The sequence below is a fragment of the Delphinapterus leucas genome, chromosome 14 (genome assembly GCF_059928025.1).
Source record: "Delphinapterus leucas isolate spDelLeu-1000000601 "Yukka" chromosome 14, BTC_Dleu_Yukka2, whole genome shotgun sequence".
Classification (NCBI taxonomy): domain Eukaryota; kingdom Metazoa; phylum Chordata; class Mammalia; order Artiodactyla; family Monodontidae; genus Delphinapterus; species Delphinapterus leucas.
In genome coordinates this window covers 50,223,326-50,250,425 of record NC_143142.1, presented here as the reverse complement: position 1 = coordinate 50,250,425, position 27,100 = coordinate 50,223,326, and the positions used below count along the sequence as shown (strand labels likewise).

The window sequence follows — 27,100 nt, the reverse complement described above, 5'->3', positions numbered from 1 at the left end:
GAAAATTGTGCATCATGAAAGACTACAACCATGAGCTTGCACTGCTCCCAATATTCTACCTGTATTATCCAAGGTTACAGTCCTTTTCCATACACAATCAAGCATTTCAGGAGACAATGTGTATCTCCCCACCCCCTTCTACCTTGTGCTGTAGGCTAAGAGATACAGTCCCAGTAAGGATGCAGGCAGAGAGGAGATGACCTGCTCGTGCCCCAGTGTCGGCCTTAGAGAGCAGGGACAAGTAAAGGGCTTTATCCTACCTTCCCTGAGATTCGTGTCTATCTGTTCTGCTCCCGTTTAGTGAAGAGAGCATATAGTATACGTCCTAACATGTTTCCTAATCCATCCTCATTAACAAGACAGTCTGCAAACATTCCTTCCAGACTTTAGAACGTGGTCTTATTCATATTTGGTTTAGAGTACTCTTCATGGGTATTTTAAAGGAAAATATTTTTATATTTATTTAAAAACATGGAATTTTGCAACTTACCATAGTTTAGGACAAACGCACTGAAAACAATTTATAGACTCCAGAAAATTACCTGTCATGTTTGATCCTGGCTAAGAGAGGCTCCAGCCACCCCACTGTACATTCACAGTGAGCATCTAAAAAGGTGATCACTTGGCCTTTAGACACTGCAGCTCCTTTTAACCTAGCTCTGATCAATCCAGAACGTTGCTCCATTCGAATTACGTGAACTGGTACTTTTAATTTTTTCACATAACTCTCTAGAGGTCTTTTCAAAAAGTCTGAAAATTAATAAAACAAAACAAATTTTAAAAAATAACATGAAAAAACTGCGAGCTGGCATTATCCAGATGGAAGGTAATTTTGGTTTGCAATATTCATTCAACACATACCTACTGAGCACTTTCAGTGCGGCTCCCTGACTCACAAACCCATTTCACTTAGGAAGCCTTTTTATTTCCTGAGAGAAGGTACCAGAACTGCCTCTCCTTTGTTACACGAGGAATTAGGGGAGAGCCTCTGAGCTCAGGCTCAGTCAAAGGCACGTTACCACACTTTTCTAAGCAGCTCTCCGTCAGGCTCAATTCTCCTTTTCTCTAATCATGCTTAAGGATCAGGAACAGAAAGAAGGTAGTGCAAGAGAATTAAATCCAGACCTCAATAGAGAGAAAGAACACAATACGCAATAGCTGTTAGAGTTCGGAAAATTGTGGGGTTTCTTCAAAGGCAGAAACAAATTGTCTTATAGTTTATCACAGTCTCTGACTATGTAGTTCTTTTTCAGGAGGTGGGAAATGAGGTCAAGCTAGATGAGAATGGTGGACTGGAGCTACAAGACCAAACAGAACCCTTACCAGGCAGGTCGGTCTAAGCAAAAAAGGTTTCCAGAGGGAAGGGCAATTGAAGAGGAAAAGAGAAAGGGAGAGTGAATGGGTGATGAAATCAGCAGCTATCCTAGAGAGATCAGATAGAGGTTATGCTCCTAAGCCAAGGATTTCCTGCCTCCAAAGTACATAATTGATTTTAAAAAAGCAGAAAAGGTTCCACTTCCTCAAACCAAAGACAGGAAACTTTTCAGATCAGGTTAGTTCATGGTGCTTATGCCAGAGAAGTGACAGATGGTGATCAAATGTCTTTCCAATTTGTCCCCATACCACAGGTACAAGGACAGTGTCTCTAGCGAAGGAAAAACTTGACACGAAGCTACTAGGACTCCTATGACTCGCTCTGTCCTGGGACCCCAGTAACGAAGGTCAGGGTGTAAGTATTAAGGGGCTCTTTAAATACTAAACGTGGGAATCCAAAGGGCTCCCTACATAGCGGAGAGGGAAAGACAAATAGTAGTGGAATGGTTCTGGTCCATTGGAACTGGTTAAGACCTGACTGATTCAATAATGGAATAATCAGGACCATGAAAACTGTGAAAGAAAAAAAGGCCTCTGTGTCCCACTGCACCAGAACACCAATCATTTCCATGTCTGCTAATACACTTCCTAGAATATCTGGGCTAAAAAGAAAATCTGAAAAATATGTGGAGAACTCCTATCTGATCACCATGATTTTATGAACCAAACCTTAGGGTCAGAAACATACATAACTTGATTCTGAGTAAAAAAAGGTGAGGGTAGTGCCAGCCCCAATGAAAAACAACATTTTACCACTTTATGCCTATTTAGTACAATGCCAGGTTCTTTACATATTTTATTTCATTTAATCCTCATAACAACCCTATGAGATGTCATTAAATGTATTTTAGACATGAAACTCTAAGGCTCAGAATATTAAATGAACTGATCAAGATGACACAGCTTATTAAGAGGTAGATCCAAGATTCAAACCAGGTCTGCCTGACTTCAAAGCCCCTCTTTTCACCCACAGCAAGAAATCCTAGAAGGGAACTACCGAGAGAACAATTCAGGACTGTGGATTCACCCAACCTGATCCAAATTTAAACTGCTTTACGTCCAGAGTTTGACAGAACCTCATGTGGTAAGGTGTGAGGTATATTCTAGTACCTTAGACCAGTCAAATTCGGCTGTGTCACACTGTGTCGCCCAGTAAGTCTTCCCCAAAATAGTAGACAGTTTAAAGTGCTTATTAAGAATCAAAGCAATCTAATCCCTGAATTCTGTATCTTTGAAAGTTATAATATTCTGTCCTGTCTATAACTAAAATGAAAAATCCATGATTCTCTGGTCTGGTAGTTGAAAAAAGTTGCTATTCAACAAATTTTCTTGGCATCTTTGTTTGATGTCTTTGTGGCTTTCAGGCAATATGGCTAAGAAATAGGTATCTTCCTAACACCTGATACAGAATTATGGACTCAGGGCTAGGTGGGGCATTAGGAACTATTTATTCAAACCTCATTTTATAAAAATGAAGCCATGGGGGGGTGTTAAGTGATTATGAGTAGAAGGTACTATGTCATCTAAAAATAAGAGAGAATCTTATTAGAGTATCTTTACAGCTATTAGTCTCTATAAATGGATCCCTAAGCATCTCTGCATCAGGGAGTTGTGAGGCTGTCAGAGAGTGAATGTCAGGGAAAATTTCACTGCTCCTAGCAACATCTGAGAAATCTTAGCCAGAGCTCTAAAGAGCAGCAGAAAGAGCAAAGAATTTAGAGTGTAATAAATCTGACTCCTAATCCCTACTTAAATAAGAACCTCTGTTTCCTTTTGTGTAAAATGAAAAAAACAATAGTCATCTCAGATTCAGAACACTATATCAATTCTAAATCTTAACGTAACCTTCTGAGATGACAACTGCATAACTTTGAACATGAACTAGGGATTCATCCAGACTCCATCTTCATTACAGACCCCTTAGCAGTAAAGTTATGACAGACATGACTACATAGCAGTTAAGAGGTTAAACCCTACGTTTATGTGAAGTCTCATTTTGCTCAATCAATAAAATAGGGATAATTATAGCACCTACTTCATACTTAATAAATGGAGCTACTGACAACTCAGCAGGTTCACCATGAAATCCAATACCCTGAGGCCATGAGCAGACTATGCACACTACACAACCTAGTTAGGAAGTCTGTGCAGACAAGGAGTAGAAATAAGGATCAACCGACTGGTAGATTATTCTTTCCTTCATTCACTGAATATATTCTGGACTGTCTACTGTGCGATAGGCACTGTGGACACCAAGGAGATAATGGTGAGCAAATAGTCCTGATGGAGTCATAGTGCCTGTCTGGGGGGCAGGGTTGGGGGAGACAGTCATTAAATAGACAAGTAAACAGGTTAATCTCTGGGGAGAGCTGTGGGAGTACAGAGTGTTCTGAGAAGTGCTTAGAGGGACATGACCTGGTCGCAGGAGGTCAGGAAAGCCTAAGTGCGACTTGATTCTGAGGAAACATACGAGCAGAACTAGGGGCTGGGGTGGGCAGGGAATGATCTGAGATATGACTGGAGATGCAGGCAGAGGCCAGGTCCTGCAGGCCTTAGAAGGAAGGCTTCTTTTTCTTTTAATTGAAGTATAGTTGATTTACAATGTTTCAGCTGTACAGCAATGTGATTCAGTTATATATACACATATATTTTTTTCAGATTCTTTTCCATTATAGGTTATTACAGGATACTGACTATAGTTCCCTGTGCTATACAGTAGGTCCTTGTTTAGAGGAAAGGTTTTAATCAGAGAAGTGACACGGTCAGGTCTGCACGTTTAAAAGCTCCCTCTGCACGCAGCATGAACAGACAGGATGGGGTGAGAGTGTTTGTGGGGAGACTAATTAGTCTATTTCATCGGCCAGGTGAGAAATGACGGTGCCATGGCTGTGCCTCATGAATAGGAAAGAGTGGGCTTAGAGAGCTGGCTCTGGTTCCTGGGCCCAAAGTTACCACCTAAACAAGAAAGTTAGATTAGATAATTCTCAATCTGGATAGCAAGACTGCAGTTATAACCACAAAAACACAATGCCCAGGGGTTCCCAAATATCAGAAGTGGTGACCCAGATGCCTGAGACTTTCCAGGCAGGAAGACACAGAAGAGCCAGGTCCCTGATCAGGGCTGTGGGGTGACGCTCAGGGTCCTGCTTAGTGACTAAGCCCGACGGGGCAGCGAGGCAGACACCTGCCCACACGTTTCCAATTACAGGTTTACAAAGGCTGGGGTGATTCAGAAGGGCCCACATGAGGGAGGTAAAAGAGAACCGGGATACGTGACTCTCTTTGTCACTTCAGGCTGCAGACATGTTAAGTCTTGCTGGTTAGGCCACATCCTACAAAAACTTACTATTTCACAGCCTTCTCAGGCACTCAACAAAATAATGATCACTTGGCCTTGGAGAAAACAAAGGGGGGACTGGAAAAATAAATCATTTCATCTGAGGAAAAATATCTCTTCTTGAGGAACATTTAACAAATATCAACATATAAGTAAAAGTCACTTGCAGGATAGATGTCTGTATGAATCACTGCTAAAATTAACTTCAGCTAATTTTCTTAAAGAGGGATTAATTAACTCCTAGCTAACAATTATCCACGTGGGGTTTATACTTCTGTCAACAGTAATTATTTAAGTGTGGTATTCTTAATTTATAACAGCTCTCATTCATTTTGACATTAATTACATTATATATTATTATTAAATGTTTTATGTAATTATAAACTATCTCCTTGATTAGACTAAGGAAGTAAGCTACAAGGCCCTTGAAACAGCAGGGCTGTATCTTATTCTTCATTTGTACCTCTACAACCTGGCAAAGTAAGAAGATTTAAATTGTTATCAATGAGTAAATTATTCCCAATAATTAAGATAGGAAATGATTAAATTCATCGCGGTTAAACGTATATATTTAGTGTGGGCACAGGGAGGAGAAGGTATAATACTTGACTAAACTATTTTAGCAGATGCAATGAGAGATAGGTGAGAAAGTTGAAGATAATAACAAAAAAGGTTGAAAAGATGGGTCATGAAGTTTAAGGCTGCCTAAGCAAGGAAGGAAGAGCTGTTTTCCGTAGTTCCCTCCAAATTTTTCTCATGTGAGTACAGGAATATTGGGGGAAACACATGACACCAATGATGCTGAACAGCTGTGCTGTGAAAAAAAAACCTGTGAAAAATTCTGAGATTCTTGGAAGAATGTCTGGGCAAGAGCCACTGTAGAGATTCATCATGAGGTCAGAAACATATTATATACCACTTTTTCATAAGTTCCTTCATCACCCTTTATGTACCTAGCTATAGATTATTCCTGAACTTAGGAATAGAGGAAACGGAAAACCTAAGAAGAATCTGGAGAACTAAGGCTCAGCCAGCTCAGGCTCTGTTTTGCTGTCAGGGATGCTTCCCACTGTACATGGAACTAAATCTCTCTATTCATGGCTCTCAGTCAGAGCCAATCTTTCTCCACTGACTCAGGGCTGCAGCTTCCCACAGAGAAAATCCTGACAAAATTACGTGGTTTTTTTTTTTCACTGTTCTGCATAAATTTTTATAGATTTCTTTTTAAAACAAGATTAAGATGTGACACAAACTAAATGCTAATTAAAGTAATATTTTAAGTTTCACAAGGGTGTAAATTTTTTGCATATGTGAAATGAGTCCAAAAGTTATAAATAACTTTTAGGATAAATTAGAAGTTTGTATAAAATTATTAGGTTAAAATGATAGCAACTCGTTTTTTAACCATAATGACAAAAGGTGTAGCATATTATTGGCATTAAAATGTAAAATTTACCTCTTTCACTGGCATCATCTACTAGAACAATTTCTTCTAGCATGTGTCTTGGTGAGCGATTAATGACACTATGGACAGTTCGCAGAAGTGTGCTCCAAGCCTCATTATGGAAAACAATCACCACACTTGTTGTAGGAAGATTGTCTGGATACACCTTTGTTTTACACCTAGAGACAAAGCAAATGCCTTTGTAAAACTGTTCCAATAGCATAATCAAGTGAGGGGTAACAGAAGAATAAGACAGGTGGCTCTAGTGGTGCAACGCTCAGTACTTCATTTCTTTAAGTTTTGGTTAACGTTGCATGTTTAATAAAATAGTACCTACTTAAAGTTATACGGTTAGATTAAAACTATGTTTAAAGATGTTAATTATGTTCTTAAAATCAGACACCTCTTTCCTGACATGTTTTCTGCTGATTCGTTTTAATGGGTAATGTACTAAGGCTATATTAATCCCAAAGTGAACGTATCTCAAGAATCCCATTAGATAAAAAATCAGAACCACTACAGTCTAACAGTTTAATAATCTAAGCAAAGGGTTACCTTCCACAAAGGAAGTAAACTAAAATTTACTGAGTATCTATTATGTACTGGTCACTGAAACTTCCTAATAGTTCTGTGGGGTATGTGAAGCCACATTTCACAGATGAGAAGCAGAGGATGGACCAAGGGAGGGAGCGGCAGGGCCTGACTGGGAGCTCCACAGTCTTGATGCTGCCCCCTCCACAATGAAATTTCCACATGCATCTTGTTTAGTACAGACTATCTTTAGAAATGTAACCATCAGAAAGACCAAACACACCCAAAATATGTGCACACAGAATCAATATACTAATTCTACATGGTCTCTTCTTTCAATCTTGTTAGCTAGATGAAACCGCTAGAAACAGACTAACCGAGGGCAACAAGAGCACTAAGTAACCAGACATCAAGGCATCTGTTTTAGGACAAAACCTCTCCTAAAGACTGCATGTATTACTCTTTCTTAGGGACCCCCAAATTTTAAGAGTTGTCCCAGTCTCTATATCCACCTTTTTTTCTTGCTCTCGTAAACTCCTCAAACCTTGTGTGGTCTCTCCAATCTTGTCTATTATTACCTGTCAGTGGGAGTGGAGAAAGGAGAGAAGGGGGAAGAATTGAGAAAAAATACCAACAAAAGCCCTCTTCTGAAGCTGCCACTATAACCCTACTTACTAAACGCGGCACCCTAGGGCTGCTGATTGGCAGCTGGAAGAAAAGGAAAATAGAAGAGGAAAAAGATGGCAAGGTAAAATAAAGGGGTTGAAAGAAGGAGAAACGAAGGAGACTTCACTAGGGAGCCCCATCAGCACTGGTCCCTCCTCCCTCCCAGGAGAAAAGGGGAAACAAACAGCTTCCATTGTCCTTCTTCATTAAATCCCATTTCAGCCCCTCCCACCTCTTCACCATTCCCAAGACTCCCTTTCACAGCGCGTCTCCCTCTCCTCTCGCCAGTAACCTCACTGTCTATCCACCGACGCCTGAGACCACAGTCCCATGTCCACGTCACAGTCCACTCCCCGCTCACCCTGTGTCCACACCAAGATCCACACAGCCTGCCACCCTCTCTACAGTCCCCTCCCTCCAGGTCTGGGCTAGAGGTGAAGTCCAAAAGACTAGCTGCCTAGGCTACGGGAAGGAAAACTATGGGAAGGTTCTTGGCATTCCAAATAATACTATCTGAAAATAGTACCATTTTATTTATTATTATTATTTTCAGATAGTATTGATATAATAGCATTATATCAAATAGTCTTACTTTTGGACAGTATTTATCAAAACTCTGTTATAAATGGTGGCCAAATTATAGATATCTCATTAGTACTATGCTTCAGGTACCTTGTAGGTGAGCAAGCCAAGACACTCATGTTTTCATGGGAAGGTGCATGCTGTATACCTGACCCACAGACTACTGGAGCAGGACTGTGAAGTCAGGAATAGCTTGTGTACGGGTAAGGGGCATTCAGAAAAAGACTTTCTAATATTATTTAACTGAATCATATTAAGTCATATGTAATCCTTTTTCACAAATTAATCCTACTTATTATTATAGGAGAATTGGGAAACAAAACAGTCATGGTGACTGTAAAGCTGCTAGCTTACTGAAACAACAAAGAGAACAAAATCAAGTGAGACACAGAGATGATCAGGCAAATTCGCCATGTACCAACAGTACTGCTAGCCATGTGCATGGCTAGGGAGCAGACAGGAAGATGACGGAAAACTCCTGAGATGGCAGGGTCTGCAGAAGAGGAGTGATAAGCCAGATTTATTACTAGGATGACATTAAAGAATTAAATTCTGAAGTTGTATGGAAAGGAAGCAAGGCTATAGGAACACTGGAAATAAAGAAGACTAAAATGGAAATCATTCACAGCAGGATGAAAGAATCAGAAAGCAAAGCAAATTATTGGGACCCAGAAGAACAGATGACAAAAAGGAAAACAATTTCCTAAATCAAACAATTGAATTTAATCATTCAGAGAACATATAAATTCATAAATATTCTCTCAATGCAAAACAGAAAATATAGAGAAAATATGGGAAAATCTTCATAACTGATCTCAAACAGGTAAACACACACATACTCCCCTCTACCTGAGAAAGCCATAAAGCACTCGAGAAGACCAGAGATGCTTTCAGCATTCTAGCTAAGCTTCTCCCAGGGAGGGACCACCTGTCCTTGTGGGGCTGGAGGTGAGGGATCCCTTTGCGGGTAGGGAGCACAGAGCTGAGGATAAGCACAGGCAGTACTATGAAGCAGTTTTCTTCCACCCTGTCCCAACTGAGTCTTTCATCCTCAGGGATGAAAATTAGCCAGTGTAAGGTTGTGCTGCTTTAAAAGCAAACAAAACAAAGCAAAAACACCACACACAGATTTAACAACAGGATGTGGGTTAGGAAGAGAGGAAAAAGAAGAGTCTTAACTTTTTACTGAAATATAATATACAAACAAGTTGACAACCATAAGTATACAGGTGAATGTGTTTCCACAAAGTGACTGCATCAAGGAGTCAGCACCCAGATAAAGAAACAGACCATTATCAACACCCCAGAGGCTTCCTTTCTGCCCCTTCCCAAGGTAACCACTCCTCTGGACCTCTAACACTGCAGATGATTTTTACCTTTCTTTAAATGCTTATTTAAAAGAAATAATATAGAGCAGTGGTTCTCAAACTTTTTGACTCAAAACCCCGTTACACATTTAAAAACTGAGGATCCCAAAGTTCTTCTGTCTATGGGTTATAGCTATTAATATTTACATTATAAATTAAAACAAAATTTTCAAATAAAGAATCCACAAACATATTACGTTAGCTATCAAAGAGATGATTTATAACTTTCATATAGTAACCCACTAAGAATTTATTGCCTCTTATCTCCAAATATATCCTTCACTGCCTGCTCTGTGATAGTGTAACTGGCTCCTATAAGCATATCTCCTTTGCAGTTGGCAAGATGCATACATAAGCTTCGACAGTCGAGGGTGTTGGAGGGACACTGCCGGAGGAAGAAACCTCCCTTCCTGGTTCTAGCATGCCTCCATTTGTTTTCTTCTCCTTCCTATAGGGTGGCTGCTACTGGAGTGTGTGGAAGACACCCAAACGCATGAGTAGCACCCCACAGGCAGACTCTGAGTAAGTCTCCCAGGTACCCCAGCAGTTGGCTTCCCAGAGTTGGTTGCCTAAAGCCAGGAGGGGTGGTTGCTGTTTGGCAGTTCTGGCTCTGATTTCCTGCCCAAATGCGCTCTGAAGTGTATTTTATGCTTGTTACCCTGCCTTACCAGTCCCCACTCTGGAGGGTACTGTGTACCAGGTCTGGCCAGGGGTAACTAGCAAAGTTCTCTACCATCTACAGAAACTTCTCCAATGAGGTCTGAATCCCAGCCTTATGGAGGGGGTCTCCCTTCCAAAGGTTTTCTTTCCTTAATAATTTTCCTTCCTTTACTACTATCTATACTCCCTTATAGTTAATTCCATTATAGTTAGTAATTATTTATACTAAAACTTCTCTGTTCAAATTATTGTGTGATTTCTGACTCCCACCTGGACCCTGACCCACACAGCCTCTCAAACTCCACTGCACACTAGTTGATTGAGAGCAGAAAGGGCAAATAATATCTTAGTAATATTATGAAAACTGTTTTGACCTTGCAGACTTCTTGAAAGGACCTCAAGGACCCCAGAAGCCTCAGAACTACACTTTGGGAGCTATCGATACAGAGCATCCTTTTATGTCTGAATTCTTTCATTCAACAGTGTGGTTATGTATCATCCATATTGTTGTATGCAATAGTTTATTTATACTGCCGCACAGTATTCCATTATATGAATACGTAATCATAACATAATCATAACGTATTTTTCCATTCACCACTGATGGACATTAGAGTACTTTCTAGTCTGGGCTATGATGAATAGTGCTGTGATAATATTCATGTGTATGTCTTTTGGTGACGACATGTATACATTTCTGTACTGTTGGGCAATAAAGGATATATAAGCTCAGCTTTAGTAAATACTGTGAAACAGGTTTCCAAAGAGGGTGTAATAATTTTCACTCTCACCATCAGTCTGTTAGAGTTCCAGTTGTTCCACATACTCACCAACAGCTGGTATTATGTCATTTTTTTAATGACCTTTTTTTGGGGTGGTGGTGAAAAGTTCTATGAGTTTTAGCATGTGTATAGATTCACAAAACTATCACCAAAATCAGAAAACAGAACAGTTCCATCTCCCCAAAGAACTCCTTTGTGCTATCCTTTTATACTCACACCCTCCCCCTACACCTAACACCCCCAGCAACCAACATCTGTTCTCCATTACTATAGTTTTGTGTTTTCATAAATGTCATGAATGAGATGTATAATCTTTCTTTCACCCAGGACAGTATCTCTGAGATTCCTTTAAGTTGTTGTACCAGAAGTTTGTTATTTTTTATTGCTGAATAGTACTCCCTTCTGATATATTAGTTTGTTTCTTCATTCACCTGTTCTTTCCAGTTTTTTTGGCCATTATGAATAGGGTTGCTATAAATATTCATGTACAAATTTTCATGTGCTTTTATTTTCATTACTCTAGGAGGTGGGTCAAAAAATATCTTGCTGTGATTTATGTCAGAGTGTTTTTCCTATGTTCGCCTCTAACTTTATAGTGTCCGCTCTTACATTTAGGTCTTTAATCCATTTTGAGTTTATTTTTGTGTATGGTGTTAGGGAGTGTTCTAATTTCACTCTTTTACATGTAGCTGTCTAGTTTTCCCAGCACCATTTATTGAAGAGGCTGTCTTTTCTCCATTGTATATTCTTGCCTCCTTTGTCATAGATTAGGTGACCATAGGTGTGTGGGTTTATCTCTGGGCTCTCTATCCTGTTCCACTGATCTATATTTCTGTTTTTGTGCCAGCACCATACTGTATTGATTACTGTAGCTTTGTAGTATAGTCTGAAGTCAGAGAACCTGATTCTTCCAGCTCCGTTTTTCTTTCTCAAGATTGCTTTGGCTATTCGGGGTCTTTTGTGTTGATATTAGGTTTGACATAAATACACTACCATGTGCAAAATAGATAGCTAGTAGGAACCTGCTGTATAGCACAGGGAGCTCAGCTCAGTGCTATGTGATGGCCTAGCTGGGTGGGATGTTGGGGTGGGGGGAGGGAAGTCCAAGAGGGAGGGGATGTGTGTATGCGTATGGCTGATTCACTTCGCTATGCAGCAGAAATTAACACAACATTGTAAAGTAATTATACTCCAATAAAAAAAAAAACTTTTCATGTGAACATGTTCTCATTTCCCTAGAGTAAATATTCAGTAATGAGCTAGCTGGGTTACATGGTAAGTGTAACAATGTAAGTGTAACTTTTAAACTGCCAAACTCTTCCGGAGAGACTGTATTATTTTTGCATTCCCACCAGAAATATATGAGAGTTCCAATTGTTCTGCATCTTTGTCAGTACTTGATGCTGGCGGTATTTTTTATTTTAGCCATTTAAATAGGTATAGAGCAGTATCTAATTATGGTTTTAACTGGCATTTCTCCAATGGTTGGTGTCTTTTCATGTGCTCATTTGCTATTCATACAGCATCTTGGGTGAAGTGTCAAATCTTTTGACAACTTTTTTATTGCATTCAATTTTTTTTTAATTGGGTTGAATGTTTTTTTTTTTTTAAAGAAGATGTTGGGGGTAGGAGTTTATTAATTAATTAATTAATTTTTGCTGTGTTGGGTCTTCGTTTCTGTGCGAGGGCTTTCTCTAGTTGTGGCAAGCGGGGGCCACTCTTCATCGCGGTGCGCGGGCCTCTCACTATCGCGGCCTCTCTTGTTGCGGAGCACAGGCTCCAGATGCGCAGGCTCAGTAGTTGTGGCTCATGGGCTCAGTTGCTCCGTGGCATGTGGGATCCTCCCAGACCAGGGCTCAAGCCCGTGTCCCCTGCATTAGCAGGCAGATTCTCAACCACTGCGCCACCAGGGAAGCCCCTGAATGTTTTTTTTTAATTAAAAAAAATTGTTTTTATTTTTTAACATCTTCATTGGAGTAAGGGTTGATGTTTGAGAGTCCTTTGTGTATTCCAGACACAAGCCCTTTGTTGGATATCCAGTTTATAAATATTTCCTCCCAGTCTGTTGCTTGTCATTTGATTCTCTTAACAGTGTTTTTAACAGAGTGAAAATTTTAAAATTTAGTGAAGTCCAATTTATCATTTTTTTCCTTGATGAAATCATGCTTTTGATGTCATGTCTAAATACTCGCTGCCTAATGTAAGGTCCTGAATATTGGCCCTAAAAATTATAATATTTTAGGTTTTAGATTTAGATCTATGATCAAATTTGAGTTAGTTTTCATATAATACATGAGATTCAGGTTGAGAATCATGTTTTTGCATATGAATTTCTAACTGTTCCAACACCATTTGTTGAAGAGAAAATCTTTTCTCTATTGAATGGCTTTTTACTTTTGTCAAAAATCAAACAGCCTAATCCCACTCCTGGGCATATATCTGGAGAAAACTCTAATTCAGAAAGATACATGCACCCCAATGTCCACAGCAGCACTATTTACAATAGCCAAGATATGGAAGCAACCTAAATGTCCACTGACAGCTGAATGGATAAAGAAGATGCGGTATATACATAAATACATACATATATATGTATTTGTGTGTGTATATGTGTATTGTATATAATGGAATATTATTCAGCCATAAAAAAGGAATGAAATAATGCCATATGCACCAACATGAATGGAACTAGAGATTATCATACTAAGTGAAATAAGTCAGAAAGACAAATACCACATGGTATCACTTATATGTGGAATCTAAAGTATGATACAAATGAACTTATTTACAAAACAAAAACAGACTCACAGACATAGAAAACAAACTTATGGTTACCAAAGGGGAAAGGGCCTGGGAGAGGGGTATTATTAGGAGTTTGGGATTAGCAGATACAAACTACTATACATAAAACAGGTAACAAGGTCCTACTGTACAGCACAGGGAACTATATTCAGTGTCTTATAATAAACCATAATGGAAGAGAATATGAATACATAAAAGTGAATCACTTTGCTGTACAACTGAAACTAACACAACATTGTAAATCAACTATACTTCAATTTAAAAAAATAGCCATATTTATATGGGTCTATTTCTGAGTTTTCTGTCCTGTTCCACTAATCTATCTATCTATCTTTCTGCCAACACCACACTGTCTTGATTACTGCAGCTTTATAGAAAGTCTTTAAATTGGGTACTGTATTTACTCCAACTTTATTTATCTTTTTCAAAATTATTTTATCTATTCTATCTCCCTTGCCTTTTCAAATAAAAACTTAAATCCCTTGCTGGGATTGTGAATGGAATTTCACCAAACATCTATTGGGGAGAACTGACATCTTTTATGTTGAGTCTTCCAACATAGTTAGAAAGCAGAGGCTTTAGTTTCCTCCCTCTGCTGCATACTTCCCAAGACTGTCCTGTGTTCCAGGTCATGCTGTCGGAGACAGAAAAAGAAAAGCAATGGGAATTCTACCCATGCTCCGGACACCAGAGTTGTTCTAGTCAGAGACAATTCCCCTCAGATGTTTAGTTGCTTCCCTGGCCACTGCTCATGGCTCTGCTGCCTGGCAATACTGCCTAGGGGCTGAGATTGTGGGGCAGGTAAAAAAAATTTTTTTAAAGAGATGGGTTAGGGGAGAAATAAGGGTTTTACTCCACTCTCTAACCCTTAAGAGACCCTCTTCTTATATCCCAGCCCAGAGAGGGCTTCTTCTGGGGCTCTCCTTCTGTACCCACAGCACAGGTGCAAGTTTTGGACTGGTACAATTTTAAACAGAAGTGGAAAGTAGACATCCTTTCCTTATTTCTGATCTCAGGGGTAAGATTCCAGTCTTGTACCATGAAGTGTGATAACATTAGAAGCATAACCCGTAAGAGAAACAACTGATAAATATGACTTCATTAAAATTAACTTTTTGTGTGCCATTAAGCACATTCTGTGCCTAAAGTTACCATTAAGGAAATGTAAAACGCAAGCCACAAACTGAGAAAATATTTGGAAATCATATGTCTGATAAATGATTTGTATCCAGAATACATAAAGAACTCTTACAACTCAGTAACAGGAAGACAAATAATCCAATTTAAAATGGGCAACATATTTGAAGAAACACTTAATCAAAGATATAAGAATGGCTGATAAGTACATGAAAAGATCCCCAATATCATTAATCATTAGAGAAACACAAATTAAAATCACAATGAAACACCAGTTCATACCTAGTAGAACGGCTATAGTAAAAAAGACAGTCAAAAAGAAGTGTTGGTGAGGATGTGGAGAAACTAGAACCCTCATACATTGCTGGTGGGAATGTAAATGGTGCAGCCACTCTGGAAAATCGTTTGGCAATTTCTTAAATAGTTAAAGTTATCATATGACCCAGCAATCAGGAATTTGCCCAAGAAAAACAAAACTATATAACCACACAAACACCTGTAACACAAATGTTCTTAGCAACATTATTCATAATAGCCAGAAAAGGGGAACAATTCAAATGTTCATCAACTGGTGACAGGAGAAATAAATCTGTTTTATCCATATAGCTGAATAACACTGGGCAATAAAAAGGAACAAAGGATACATGCTACAACACGGGAGTATCTCAGAAACATTATCCTCCGTCAAAGAACCCAGATAAGGCAAATCTATATACACAGAGTACACTGGTGATAACTTAATCCTAGGGCTGAGAGTGGGAATGGAGAGTAACTACAAATGCACACCACAGACCTTTTTGGGGTGATGGAAATTTTCTACAAGTGGTGATACTTGCATAACTCTGAAAATTTACTCAAAATCACTGAATTATTCACTTTAAATGGGTGCATTTTCTGGCTCCAGAAAGATGGAGTAAGTGCACTCCACTCTGTTACTCCCAGTGGGTGGTACCATAACTCCTGGACAGAATACATGGAGCAGCTGTCTGAGGGGACACTGAAATGTAAATGGTAGCAGGTCAACTGGTGAAGGAGACTGGAATTTGAAGTTCCATCTAACCAGTGGTGAGTTTTCCATTTTTCCCCCTCTGGCATTAGTCAGGCTGCACTCAAAGGCAGTTCCACAACTGGAAGCATGCACTAGAAGCACAAAGAAAGAGTCCCAAGATAAGCTCTCTCCTTCTGGTCTGGGAAACTAGTAAGGGGTGACCAAAGGTCAGAGACAGATTTAATTCCACATCCACATTCCCAGCCTTATTTTCCTTTCTCCCTCCTCTCCTACCCTAGCAAGTTTGAGTTTGAGAAGCACTAGATTGGAGTAATGAGTCTCTGGGAGGTGGGATGTCTGCAGAGATCAGAATTAGCTGAGCATCTTTATTTAGGTTTTATTTTGATCAAAGGACATGTACATGCTTAAAAAATAAGCTGTCAAAAGCTTGTTTAAAAAGGCTGTACAACAGAAACTAACACAGTATTGTGAAGCAATTCTACTCCAATAAAGATCTATTTTTAAAAAAGGCTGTTCCCTCACCTCTTTGCCACTTCTCCCTTCTCATAGAGCAGACATAATTCTAAGTACTATACCTGCATTTTTACTTCATTTTTCCCTAGTTGTAGATATTATGTATTGACTTCTTACTACAGAATATGAGGATTTATCTCACTCCTATCTCCCCTAACACATAAACTTGCTAGTCTCTCAGTCTCCCAAAATTATATTATAAATTTGGATACATCACTCCTGAATGTATATTAGAGCTATGTAAAATGCTATTCATAGGGCTTCCCTGGTGGCACAGTGGTCAAGAATCCTCCTGCCAATGCAGGGGGACACGGGTTCGAGCCCTGGTCCGGGAAGATCCCACATGCCGTGTAGCAACTAAGCCCGTGCGCCACAACTACTGAGCCTGCGCTCTAGAGCCCGAGAGCCACAACTACTGAAGCCTGCGCGCCTAGAGCCCGTGCTCCGCAACAAGAGAAGCCACTGCAATGAGAAGCCTGCACACTGCAATGAAGAGTAGCCCCCGCTCACTGCAACTAGAGAAAGCCCGCGCACAGCAACGAAGACCCAACACAGCCAAAAATAAATAAATAATAATTTAAAAAATGCTATTCATAGCTGAGTCATATATTATTAATAATTTTCCTCTTTCTGCACAACATTCCCCTCCACTTCACCATCAATCATCCCCCCACTCTTCCTTAGTTTTCTATGTATTTGTCACTAATTCAAACCCACACTCTCTACAAACTGTCTAAAAGTCTCTTAAGGTGTTCAGAAGCAGCAACTATCAATATAGTATCAGTGGAATCTTCTTAAAGCAATCTCTCCTGAGGTTTTCTGGGCTGCCTCCCTCCATGCCTGCACCACTGTCATCTGAGGCTCTCCCTTTGCCGTCTGCCCCCCAGCCCCGCCCAGGATTCTGTTCTCTCTCTGCACACTGGATTTCCTCTCTTCTATACAGCATGTCTTTCTCTTAGTTTACTCCTTTGTTTTGGCAGAGAGCACAGACTGAGAAAGGATGAGGGGAGATGGCACGTGTTTCAGACTACACCATCACTTCTATAGTGGGCTGATGCTATTAATGGGAGTGAGTTATATACTAGAGTAGATTGAAAATCCCATTTTTATAATTTTTAAACAATGAGTGAAAACACGAGTGGTTTCATTTATGTCCCTATATACGATACTAATTAAAAGATGTCCTGCATAATGAGTACTCATTTTATAAGCGAGTGAGAGGATTACTGAATAAACTCTAATGCATGAAATTCACTATGTGGTCTGAGAGTTAGCTCGAAGGCCTGCCTGAGTGACTCAGCAGTGTTTCAGGAAATAAAGACATGAATAAAATTGCTTAGGATAGTGTTCAGCTCAGCAAGACCAGGCTTACCAGAGAGTCAATCCACACATATACCTAAAAATTCAGGAATACAGAACAACAGAATTCCCTTGATAATTATTAGTTCTATGATTTTTCAACAGTTAAAGTCCCACTGTACTTGTCCTAAACCTCTCAGGGAGTGAGACGGCATTAAGAGTTTTATATGCATTATCCCACTTTATCCTTACAACAACCCTAAGACAGAGGTATTATTCTCCCAATTTTAAAGATGGGAAAACTGAGGCTTACAGAAATGAAGTAGCTTGATTCCAAATCAAGGTGAATATGCACAAATAACCTATTCCTCATCTCCACGTCCCTTTGAGTGTGATTTTCAGAGTATTCTTTGTCACCCACCTGACACTTTCAGAGTATTCTTTGTCACTCACCTGTCACCTACCTGACACTACCATTTATCAACGACAAGTTAAAACACTGTCTGGCAGTGTTTGGCAATGTTACGTAATTTCTCCTCCACGTACTCTCATTCAGGCAAGATCAATGAAGATCTAACCATAAAAGTGATGGCCAAGCACTGTGACTAAGATTACATGTTTTATCACTGACACATTTCACTTGAGTCACTTCTTGATCATACTTTTGCATAAATTATTTAATCTCCCTAAACTGAGTTTACCAATCTGTAAACTGGGTATACTACTACCATTTTGCTCAACTGTTTAAATAGGATAATGTGTATAGTCCTGGGTACATAATAAACACTCAATAAGTGGTATTATTACTTTTTAAGCATCTGAAACTAATTATATAGGATGGAATTGACAAATTAGGTGCTTTGAATTTGTATTAATCTCTTTCCCTAAGATTACATGTTACAAAGAGAACTCTTCGTTAATTCTACTTAACTCTTCTTGACACTGGAACAATGTTATTCTTTCCTCCAGTTGCCTTCAGAAATGTGCCCCTGGAGACCCTACAAGGCAGTAAAGGTTCTCACACAGGGTGATCTGGACACTCCAGCTATACTACCAGTTAACCCTACAGCTTAGAACAACCAAGGCTTTTCTGGATTCAGATAAGGGGGTGAAAAAGCTGCTCTCTAGGGGCTGTCCCACACTACTACTCCTCCTTCCGCCTCTGGGAATCGGTCTGAAAACCACCTGCTGGCCAGTTTCATCCATCTCAATGTAGGGATATTTAAATATAGGCTGATAGTTCTCATTTCACATTTCATTGTGAATACACTTCAAAAGCCAGACAGTGGTGAGTGAAAAAGAGTGAGGATGGAAAAGCATGCTTGGAGTAAGCTTCTCCTGAGAACTACACTGGGACCAGGAGCTCATTCTCCCTGAACAGAGGCCTTCTCTACATCCTAGGACAGTGAGTATTCAAAGCACTACAGAGCCTCCCAGCAGCTCTTATTACTGTCCAGACTGTACAGATAAGGATCTTGAGGTACGGAAAGGTGAAGTAACTTGTCCAAAGCCACACAGCCAACAATGGCAGATCCAGACTTTGCCAGCATCAAGACATTAATGAGAAATTCACCTAGATACAATTCAAAAACGGAGAAAAAATAAGAGTATACATTAAGAAGCTCTAGTATATGCGCACAAGCAGTTCCAGAAGAACAGACCAGAGGGAATGGTGACACAGCAAAATCTGAGATTACAACCAGAAATGTTCTAGAAGTGAAGAACATGAATGCTCAGATCAAAAGTACACTATGTACACTGAGCATGTAGATGAATTCACACCTTGACAGACATTACAATGTGCCCAGATCTCACCACTAAAGGAATAAAAATAAAATGTGAAGTTTCCAAACCAAGAGAGAGAAAAACATGAATACTAAAAATGTTATCAATTAGCAATGCAGGAAAGGAAGAAAAAAAAATGATGGTAAACAAAAAACAAGATTTATTTAGATGGAACTTTATAAAGCTGTCATTTTCATAGGTCAAAAATGAATATCAATTTCATATGGTTCAACCTAAAAGAAGTAAGTCTAAATATGTCAATAGTCACAATAAATATACATGCATCAAACTCAACTATTAAAAACAAAGATTATATGATTTAAAAATATAAAATTCAGCCATTTAGAGATATACCTAAAACAAAAATCATACAGATGCCTCAAAGTAAAAAAACAGAAAAAGAAAAAAGACATACCAGGAAAATGTTAGACTAAAAGTGATGTAACAATATCAAAATCAGGAGGAAGAAAGTCAATAAAGATACACGGACACTGAGTTTAAAAAACACACGTGCACGCGTGCGTGCACACACACACACACACAGTAAATTGTCTTAAATGCATCCAACGATTCAGCCTTGAAAAATAAACTAACAGAATGAGTTAGGGAAATTGTCAAATCCACGATCATAGTGGGAGTTCTTTTTTTATACAACTTAATCAGAATCTAATAGAGTATGCACACTAAAACAGAAAAAAACAAAAGTAACAGGCAACCAGGCCATGTTATTTTCAACAGCAGAGGAAACATTTAAAAAACCCTGCACACTTTCTAGGTCACAAAGGTTTCAACACATTTCAAAAAGACCATCTTTACTGATCATTAATCTAGGAATCAATAACAAAAATCAAAAGGCAAAAAGAAATGTACATAGAAGTTTTAAAATTTACTTCTAAGTCATCCTGGGTTGAATAGAAATCAAATGGAAATTACAAACTACTTGTAAATGAATTAGGATGAAAGTACTACATATAAAACTAGCAGGGTACACTGACATGATTCACAGATGTAAATTTAGAGTCTTTAGTGAATTCATTAGAAAACAAAAACATTTTAAATTAACAGGTTAAGCATTTAACTAAGCAAGTGAGAAAACAGATTAAACACAAAATAGAAGAAAAGATAATTACATAGAAAACAAGTTTTTAAAAACTGGATAAACAAAAGGAAAAGCTACTCCTCTTTAAAAACTTAAAAACTACAAACAACTAGCAAGACTGCCTAAGGAAAAAAGAGAAAAGAAACAAACAGTATTAGAAATGAGAATAGACACATAATTATAGATCTAGTGAAAATGTTTTAAAAGCATTAGGTACTGAAGATAATGCTATGAACAAATAACAAAAAACCCAAGCCTTCCAAGTCATCGTGAATTACCCAAATTCTAATTGCGATTTGGCTAACTAAAGCTCATAATCTCTAAACCTTTCCACTGTGCTCTCTGGAATTCATGGTTACTGTCATTAGCAAAGTTCCCGAATATTCACAATCTATTCTCTGAATATTCCCTTCATATTCTACACTAATTAAAATATCACCAAGAATACTGCCTTCTGAGTGGTCTTTCAAGAGAAGGCTAGCTTTTCTTCAACATCCCTTGCACCACTGAGTCTGGAAGTGGGGGCAAGTATCTCCCTTGTTCCTCATCGCTATTTTAAGACTTATGTTTCTCCCTCTTCCCTAAGAAGCCTCAGGTCCTTTAAAGAAGGTGCTATCGGAAGTTGCCAACCCATTCTTGGTACAGTCATCTGTCACCTTCCCTACCAATTCCATCACTAGTCTTGTCATCACATTATCAGTCATTTTAGTTTCCATGCAGTCGATTTATCAACACTTGGCCTCTCAAATCTTTGCTCTGCTCTGCTCTCCTCCAGCATATCTCATCCACTTACTTTCATGCTATACCCTTAGACCACACCATTACTGATAATCTCCATTTTAAGCATCCCAATCTCTGGTCACCATTGCTCCTTCCACCTCCCATCCCCACTCCCTCCCCCTGACATCCTGGCTTGTTCCCACTCAGTTACTCCAATAATCCCAGATCCTTAGCTTTCTTCATTGGGATCTCAAATCCAGACCCTTCCACCCTTTTACTTTCTGTGACCCTCTGCATGTTTTCCAGGACTCTTTATTATAATCACTGCCTTGTATCTCCCTATTCTATCTCACTCGCTTGGCAATATCCCAATAGCTAAATCCAACTTTCTGCTGATTCTGCATCTGCACTAGGGCTGCTGAATATGGCTAAAGAAAACATACGAGCATGCTGAATGGTCTCATTTTCAATTTACAAACACAAACCTCAAGGAGGCTCCAGCACTATCCAGTGTTCCCACCACATGTCCTAGTTAACCCCTGCAAACTGTTCCACACCTCCTGAGATTCCCAATACCTTTCTTACCCTCCTCACTCACAGGTGTTAACCTTGTTTCTAATTTCACTGAAAAAAGCCATCAGATGAGGATTTCCATACTCCCATCAACACACTGACCATCCTGTAGACATCTGTGATCATAAACATTGTGCCTTTTCCCCATTATACAATGTCTGCATTATCCCTGTTCCTGTCTGAAGCCAACTACATTCCTTCTCACCTGCTCAAGTTGAATGCTCTTGCTATAATACTCCCCTCTCAAACTTTCCCTCAATGGGATCATTTCTATCAACATACAACCATATTGTACTCTATGCCATATTACAGAAGAAAAAGAAAATGTCTCCCTTGATTGCACAATCTCCCCAACTAACTGCCCCATTTCTCTTTTTCCAACAATTACACCTCAAAAGCACTGCTATACTTGCTGTCTCCACTGCTTCCCTCCCACTTTGTTTCTCCCACTCTTTTTTCAAGTTGATTTTATGGGAAGCATAACAGAGTGCAAAAAACATAAATTTAGAGCGAATGAGATATCACAAGCAAATGCTCATGTAATCATGACTCAGGTGAAGAAATAGAACACGGCTAGCACCTCATTAAGTCCCTCTTGCTCCCAATATCTTTTCTTTCCTGTCAAAAGCACTATTTAGTTTCTCAGTATATACCTTTTGGATTCAGCAGATGCCTCTAGATAAAAAGTAGCCTCCAAATTCTATGCTCATTTCTCTGGGTTTCCATCTTCTCCCAGATGTTGGCTCTGTAATTTTTCACTACCTTCTAAGCTGTGCTTTCTAACCTCTGGATGTTTTCAAGAGGATGATTTTTCTAACTCTCTAGATGTTCTCATCTGGAGAGTTGGTCCAGATCACCAAGGCCACCATTACAGAATGGAAAGTCTCCCCATTCTTTTAAGCCACGGTTTCATTGCCTATCACTCCACAGAAACAATCCTGTCCAACAGCCTCTCCACAAACTGAAACCGTCGGTCAGTTTAGAGATCTCAGCTTAGCCTCTCAGCAGCATTTAACACAGCTGGCCACTTCCCCCTTGAAACATTACCTCACCTCTCCTCAGCCTCTTGCTAGCTCTTCCTCCTGTTCTCAATCTTCGAAGGCTGGAACATTAGCTCCCTAACCCCTTTTTCAACTCATCCACTTCAGTGGCTGTCAACCAGTCCCGTGACTTTAAATTCTCTTATCCCTTAATGACTCCAGCTTCAACCCCTCCCCTGAACTCCAGGATTTTATAAATATGTGCTAACAATTCTTGATTTCTATTCCCATATTTCTACTCTCCTTTCCATCTTGGCAAGTATCACTTTAATTCAGATAGCTAATCAGGCCTAAATTCTTAACTTTTCCTTTTTTCTTTTACTCCACATCCAACCTGTCAGCATTCTGAGAGCTTCCATCTTAAACATACAATCAAATTTGAAAGCTTCACCTGTGCCAGCCTCTTCCATGCCACTGTATATCTCACTCATGCCACTACTATCCTCTGCATGAATATGCAGAGCAATGTAATCTCTCACCCACTGCAGCTGGAAAATGTAAACTGGTGAAACCACAGCGGGAGCAATTTTTAAAAACATCAAATGAAATTAAAAAGTGCATTCCTCTCGACACGATTATTTCACATCTCTGTGCAACTGACCATAACACATGGTAACAAATACATTTTAAGTCACCCTAAAACATACATTCTGAAACAATGATTAATGAAAAAAACTTTTATTACATGAGATACACTCTGATATCTTCTATTTCACTAATTAAAAGGCTAACAGGTATTCACATTGTGTATGAAATACCATAAAAAAAAAAACTTCAGGCCTAAGGTCTTCTAAATTGATCTCATGATCCATTAATGACTAAGGGATCATGACCTACAATTTGGAAAGCACCGTTCCACAGAAAACTGTTACATCTGTACAAGAGAATACATGCTTGTTTAAACAGGATATTTATAGACATTCTGTAACTGTAAAGTATATACATCTAAGCAAAAGCAAAATAGATAAATTATGGTGTATATTCCCACAATGGACTTCTACAAAGCAGTTAAAATGAATGACCTAGAACTACATGTAATGATATGGCCAAATTTCAAAATCAATGCTTGAACAATTTTAAAGTTGCAGAAGAATATGTGCATATGCTATGCTAGAATTTGTTGTTAAAAATACGAAACTATATTATTATTTAGCTAGATAGATAAACATGCACAGTAATGATAAATGTAAAAAATCAGACCTATGGTTAGAGAGTAATGGAATACAACTGGGGAGGGGTACACAAATGGTTTCAACAGTAGCTGTAAAGCTTTATTTTAAAAAGAAAATATGAAGAGAATATGGCAACTTGTTAAAATTCAATAAAGTTAGTGTTTGATACAAAACTTCGTTATCTCCTATAGCTTTCTGAATGTTTAGACTATTTCATTCAAAAAAAATTAATAGCTAAAATAAGGAAAGAGAAAGCTACGTTTTCCAAAGAATAAAATTTCTGAGAGATCACTAGTGAAAGATGGAAAATGCAAAAGAGGGCTTCCCTGGTGGCGCAGTAGTTAAGAATCCGCCTGCCAATGGAGGGGACACGGGTTCGATCCCTGGTCTGGGAAGATCCCACATGCCGCAGAGCAACTAAGCCCATGCACCACAACTACTGAGCCTGCGCTCTAGAGCCCGCGCTCCGCAACAAGAGAAGCCACTGCAATGAGGAGGCCGCGCACCACGATGAAGAGTAGCCCCCGCTAGCCACAACTAAAGAAAGCCCACGCACAGCAACCGAAGCAGCCAAAAAAAAACCACAAAAGAAAAAATACTTCAAGATAAATATTTTAAGGTATATTTTTAAACTACTAATTATCACGTGTGTCTTTGAGGCAACAGATAAAACAAAAAATCAGGGAACTCACTAAACTTGTATAACAAAAATTTACATTTCATGAAGCAGGTAGAAATCATACTATAAGAGGATAAATACAGATACAAAGAGTAAAATTTATGTTAGAATATTGTTTTCAAAATTGTATTTAACGGAAACAAAATACATATTAGCCTTAGAACTACCAATTACTATTTATAGAATTATAACAACGTTACTGAAAACACCTAAAAGATTATAAAACCGTTAAGTCTTAAAAATTATAAGCAGAGCAACTCCCAGAGTTTATCCAAATCATCTAGAGAAGCTTATCTAACATGAGAAAATAAGGAGACTTCTACTAAATACATGATTTTAATCTGTTTCCAGAATTTCATCTAACATTAAAAGTAATAGTTAAGCAAATGAGAAAAAAATAACCTTTAGCAATTAGGCAGAGAAAGAAGGGAATTAAATGTCAGAAGACCTGGATTCAAACCTGATTCAATTGTCCTGAGCTACAGCAATCTCTCTGAGGCACTTAACAGCAGCCTGCCTCATGGGACTGATAATTTTGTAAACCAAAGTTAAAATTACTTTAAAAACTAGAAAGATTAAAATGTTACATACTAAACATCTCACAAATATTTCTGTGAATAAAAAAGTTAAGTTGCAGGGTTTTGTGTCTGTATCTTTAATTCAGAAAACAACAGCAACGACTTAGTAATTAAAAATTTAACAAATAAAAAATTCAAAAGAATAGCTGAAAGGTAGCCTAGCATTTCTCCCTGGAAGTAGCAAAGAAAGATGAGAAAAGATAAAAATAAAAGGGACTAAGAGAATCAATGCAAGCGGTCCAATGCCTGGCTAATAGGAGTTTCAATGATAGAAAACAGACTGATGGGACATATAATAGGCCTGTCTAATAGGTCACAACTTACTTGACTTCAAGGATATTGGTACAAAACGCCTTTAACCTACCAATCTACAGGGAAGAGAGGAAACAGAAGAACACAATCAATGGCACCAGCAATCAGCAAAATGCAGACTCAGGAAAGATATAAGATGCTCTAACTCGTATTCAAATAATAAACTGTAAGGGAAAAAAGAAGAAGGAACCTACAGACTAAGAGACACTTGAGATAGATACCTACCAGCTGCAATGTGTGCACCTTATTTGCATCCCAATACAAACACTCTTAAAAAAGGAAAATATATGACATAACTAGGGAAATTTAACTGGATATTTCATGTTATCAAGGAATCACTGTTAAGGCTTTTTTTAGGTATGAAAAATGGTATCATGATTTTTCCCTTTCCTTTTTCTTTGTTCTATGAGTCCTATCTTTCAGAGACAAATATTGTAATATTTGCAAATGGTTAGGTCTTTGCCTGAGGTTGGGGAATCTGCTTCTAATCTCACTCACCTGGTTGATCCCCAAAATCCACAAACCATGTGGGCTTCTCCACGGGGCCATTCCTGTCATGTCAGCTGGCTTACCCCAGAGTCAATGATCCAAGTGAGAATAAAAGACCAAGTTGGAAACCATAGTGTATATTTTATAACCCAGTCCTGAAAATGACACTCCATCACTTGTACTGCTGGCCATACAGACCAACCCTAGCACAACATAGGAAGAGACCACACAGAAGTGTAAATACCAGGAGAAGGAGATTGTTGCAGGACATCTTAAAGGGGATAAAAGAGAACTTTTAGGAACTGTTGAAGCAAGGTGATGAATACATTAGGGTTCAGACTATTATCTCTATTTTTGTATATATTTGAAAATTTCCATAATAAAAAGTTTTTCAAAACTTCTTTTTTAAAAAAAGGATAAAAGCACAGAAATGGAACAAGAAGGCAAAAAATGGCTATTCAGTGGTAGTAGTGACTTTGTGCCACCCCATGAAGCAGCCCTATCCCACAGAGACCCAATGGTTGGCCAGAAGGACTGCGTATTAGCAGCTGGACTAGCAATCCAGCACAAAGCAGGATTTTTTCAAGTCTGAGAAGTCCTCATCAAGCCCAAAATTTGGTGCACAAGCACACGTATCACACCATTTAAACACTGATCTTTATATAATGAAGTTGTTCACTGTGCAAAAACTAGTGTTTATAATATATCTAATATACTTATAAGCTACTCATTAGTAAAAGTATCTTCAAGAACCATGTAAAAGATTTTAAAAAATAAACAATAAAATGTGTTGAGAGCGGTGATGTATTTAGGGCAATTATTAAAAGCACAAAAACAACTCTACTATAAACAATAATAGTTAAGGTTCTTTTTAACGCAGACATCACTGAATTTAACTGAGACTCCCCTGAGGAGTCTAGCTTTCTTCAATAATTCTTAAATTACTCAGGAAAGTACACAGTTTGTGAAAATCTAAGTTTACAATGAAGCTTCTCTTGACTGATGTCCACTTAACCAATCTGCTGGATGAATACTCTATATCCCCTCAGTTTAATTTTTACATGCACAATATTCAATGGTTACCTTATTATGACTTATTCATAGCTGTGCCATGTAATAAACTATGATTACCTTTGCCTTCTCTGAACAA

At 38.7% G+C, this 27,100-nt stretch overlaps 1 protein-coding gene across 3 annotated transcripts in view; it reads right to left on the bottom strand.

Moving 5' to 3' along the window:
- GALNT1 (polypeptide N-acetylgalactosaminyltransferase 1) overlaps nucleotides 1-27,100 on the bottom strand; it is a 127,651-nt gene that overhangs the window by 29,067 nt on the left and 71,484 nt on the right. For all 3 annotated transcript variants that reach the window (XM_089895073.1, XM_022586980.2, XM_089895074.1), the window contains 2 exons: nucleotides 6,168-6,334; nucleotides 543-750 (listed from right to left, as the gene is read on the bottom strand). In XM_089895073.1, the coding sequence (XP_089751199.1) occupies nucleotides 543-750; nucleotides 6,168-6,334 (375 nt within the window). The remainder of the gene's footprint in view (nucleotides 1-542; nucleotides 751-6,167; nucleotides 6,335-27,100) is intronic.